The 1,094-nt window shown below is 66.8% G+C and overlaps 1 protein-coding gene across 1 annotated transcript; it reads right to left on the bottom strand.

The window, feature by feature from the left end:
• Nucleotides 1-429: 429 nt before the first annotated feature.
• LOC123256634 (ankyrin repeat domain-containing protein 54-like) lies at nucleotides 430-1,091 on the bottom strand (the record flags this gene model as incomplete). Its single annotated transcript, XM_044685220.1, has 1 exon — nucleotides 430-1,091. A coding segment is annotated over one exon (648 nt), but the record flags the coding sequence as incomplete, so codon positions are not given.
• Between the last annotated feature and the right edge of the window lie 3 nt (nucleotides 1,092-1,094).

Below are 1,094 nucleotides of genomic sequence, written 5' to 3'. Positions count from 1 at the left end.
CCTCGCTCCTCTGCCCACGGCAGGGAGCCACCAAGTGATGAACTCCAACCTCTGCTGCTGAAAGGAGGGTGGGGCCGCTGCGAGGTCTGAAGACCCCCCTAAGCTGGCGCCTCCCGCTGCTGGAAAGGGCGCGCCTAAGGTGGCCTCAGGGGGGCGCCCCGCCCCGCCCAGCAGGAGAGCCTATTCGCTAGGACCCAGGCAACAAGATGAGGGAATGGAGGAATGGAGATGGGGTTCTGGGTGATGGAAGCGGCAGTTACTGGCCCCCCCCGCCCCCCCCCCCCCGGGAAAGCGCTCAAGAAGAAGCCGCAGCATTCTTCCAGCGCAGCTGATGAGGTCTTCCCCGAGCTGGCCGAGAAGCCCGCCAGGCTGGCATCTTCGCCCTTTATGAGATGGAGATGATGATGGATGGTGGGGCTGGGGGGAGGGGCCTGGGCTGGCAGTCACCGCTTCCCCAGCTTCTGCATCTGCAGTCTGAGGGAGGTGAAGCCAGCCAGGAGGTCTGTCACCTCATCTACCTGCTCTTTGGTGCTGGTCATCTGGAGCCGGTTGCAGAGGTCATCCAGCCGGAGGCGCTGCTCGTGCTGGCCCAGGCGCTCCAGGTACTCCTTGAGCATCTGGATGATCTGCTTCACCTCCATCCGGACGGCTTCCAGGCACTGGGGGTGCCCCTCCTGCAGGATGTTCAGCTTGGACTTGGCCAGGTGCAGGGGGGTCCTGCCGGCGCGATCCAGGACGTCTACGCGCGCCCCCCTGCGCAGGAGCGTGGTGATGACGGGCACGTGATTGGTGCAGGCGGCCAGGTGCAGGGCCGTGTTGCCCAGCCCGTCCCGGTGGTCCGGGTCGGCCCCGTGGTCGAGCAGCAGCTGCACGATCTGGTCGCTGCCGCTGCAGGCCGCGAAGTGGAGGGCGGTGCGGCCTTTGTCATCTATGGCGCGCGGATCCACCCCGTCATCTAGCAGCTGCTGGGCCGTGTCTATGTCATTGGTATTGGCGGCCTCGCGCAGCCTCTTCATATCATGCACCTCCTTCCCGGTGGGCCCCAGGCGGCGGTGCGGCCGCGCCGCGAGGCGCAGGCGGCCGGGCCGCAGCTT

This window comes from Gracilinanus agilis, unplaced genomic scaffold (assembly GCF_016433145.1).
Source record: "Gracilinanus agilis isolate LMUSP501 unplaced genomic scaffold, AgileGrace unplaced_scaffold747, whole genome shotgun sequence".
NCBI lineage: Eukaryota > Metazoa > Chordata > Mammalia > Didelphimorphia > Didelphidae > Gracilinanus > Gracilinanus agilis.
Note: the sequence above shows the minus strand (reverse complement) of the source record. Positions and strands in the feature narration are given on the sequence as shown.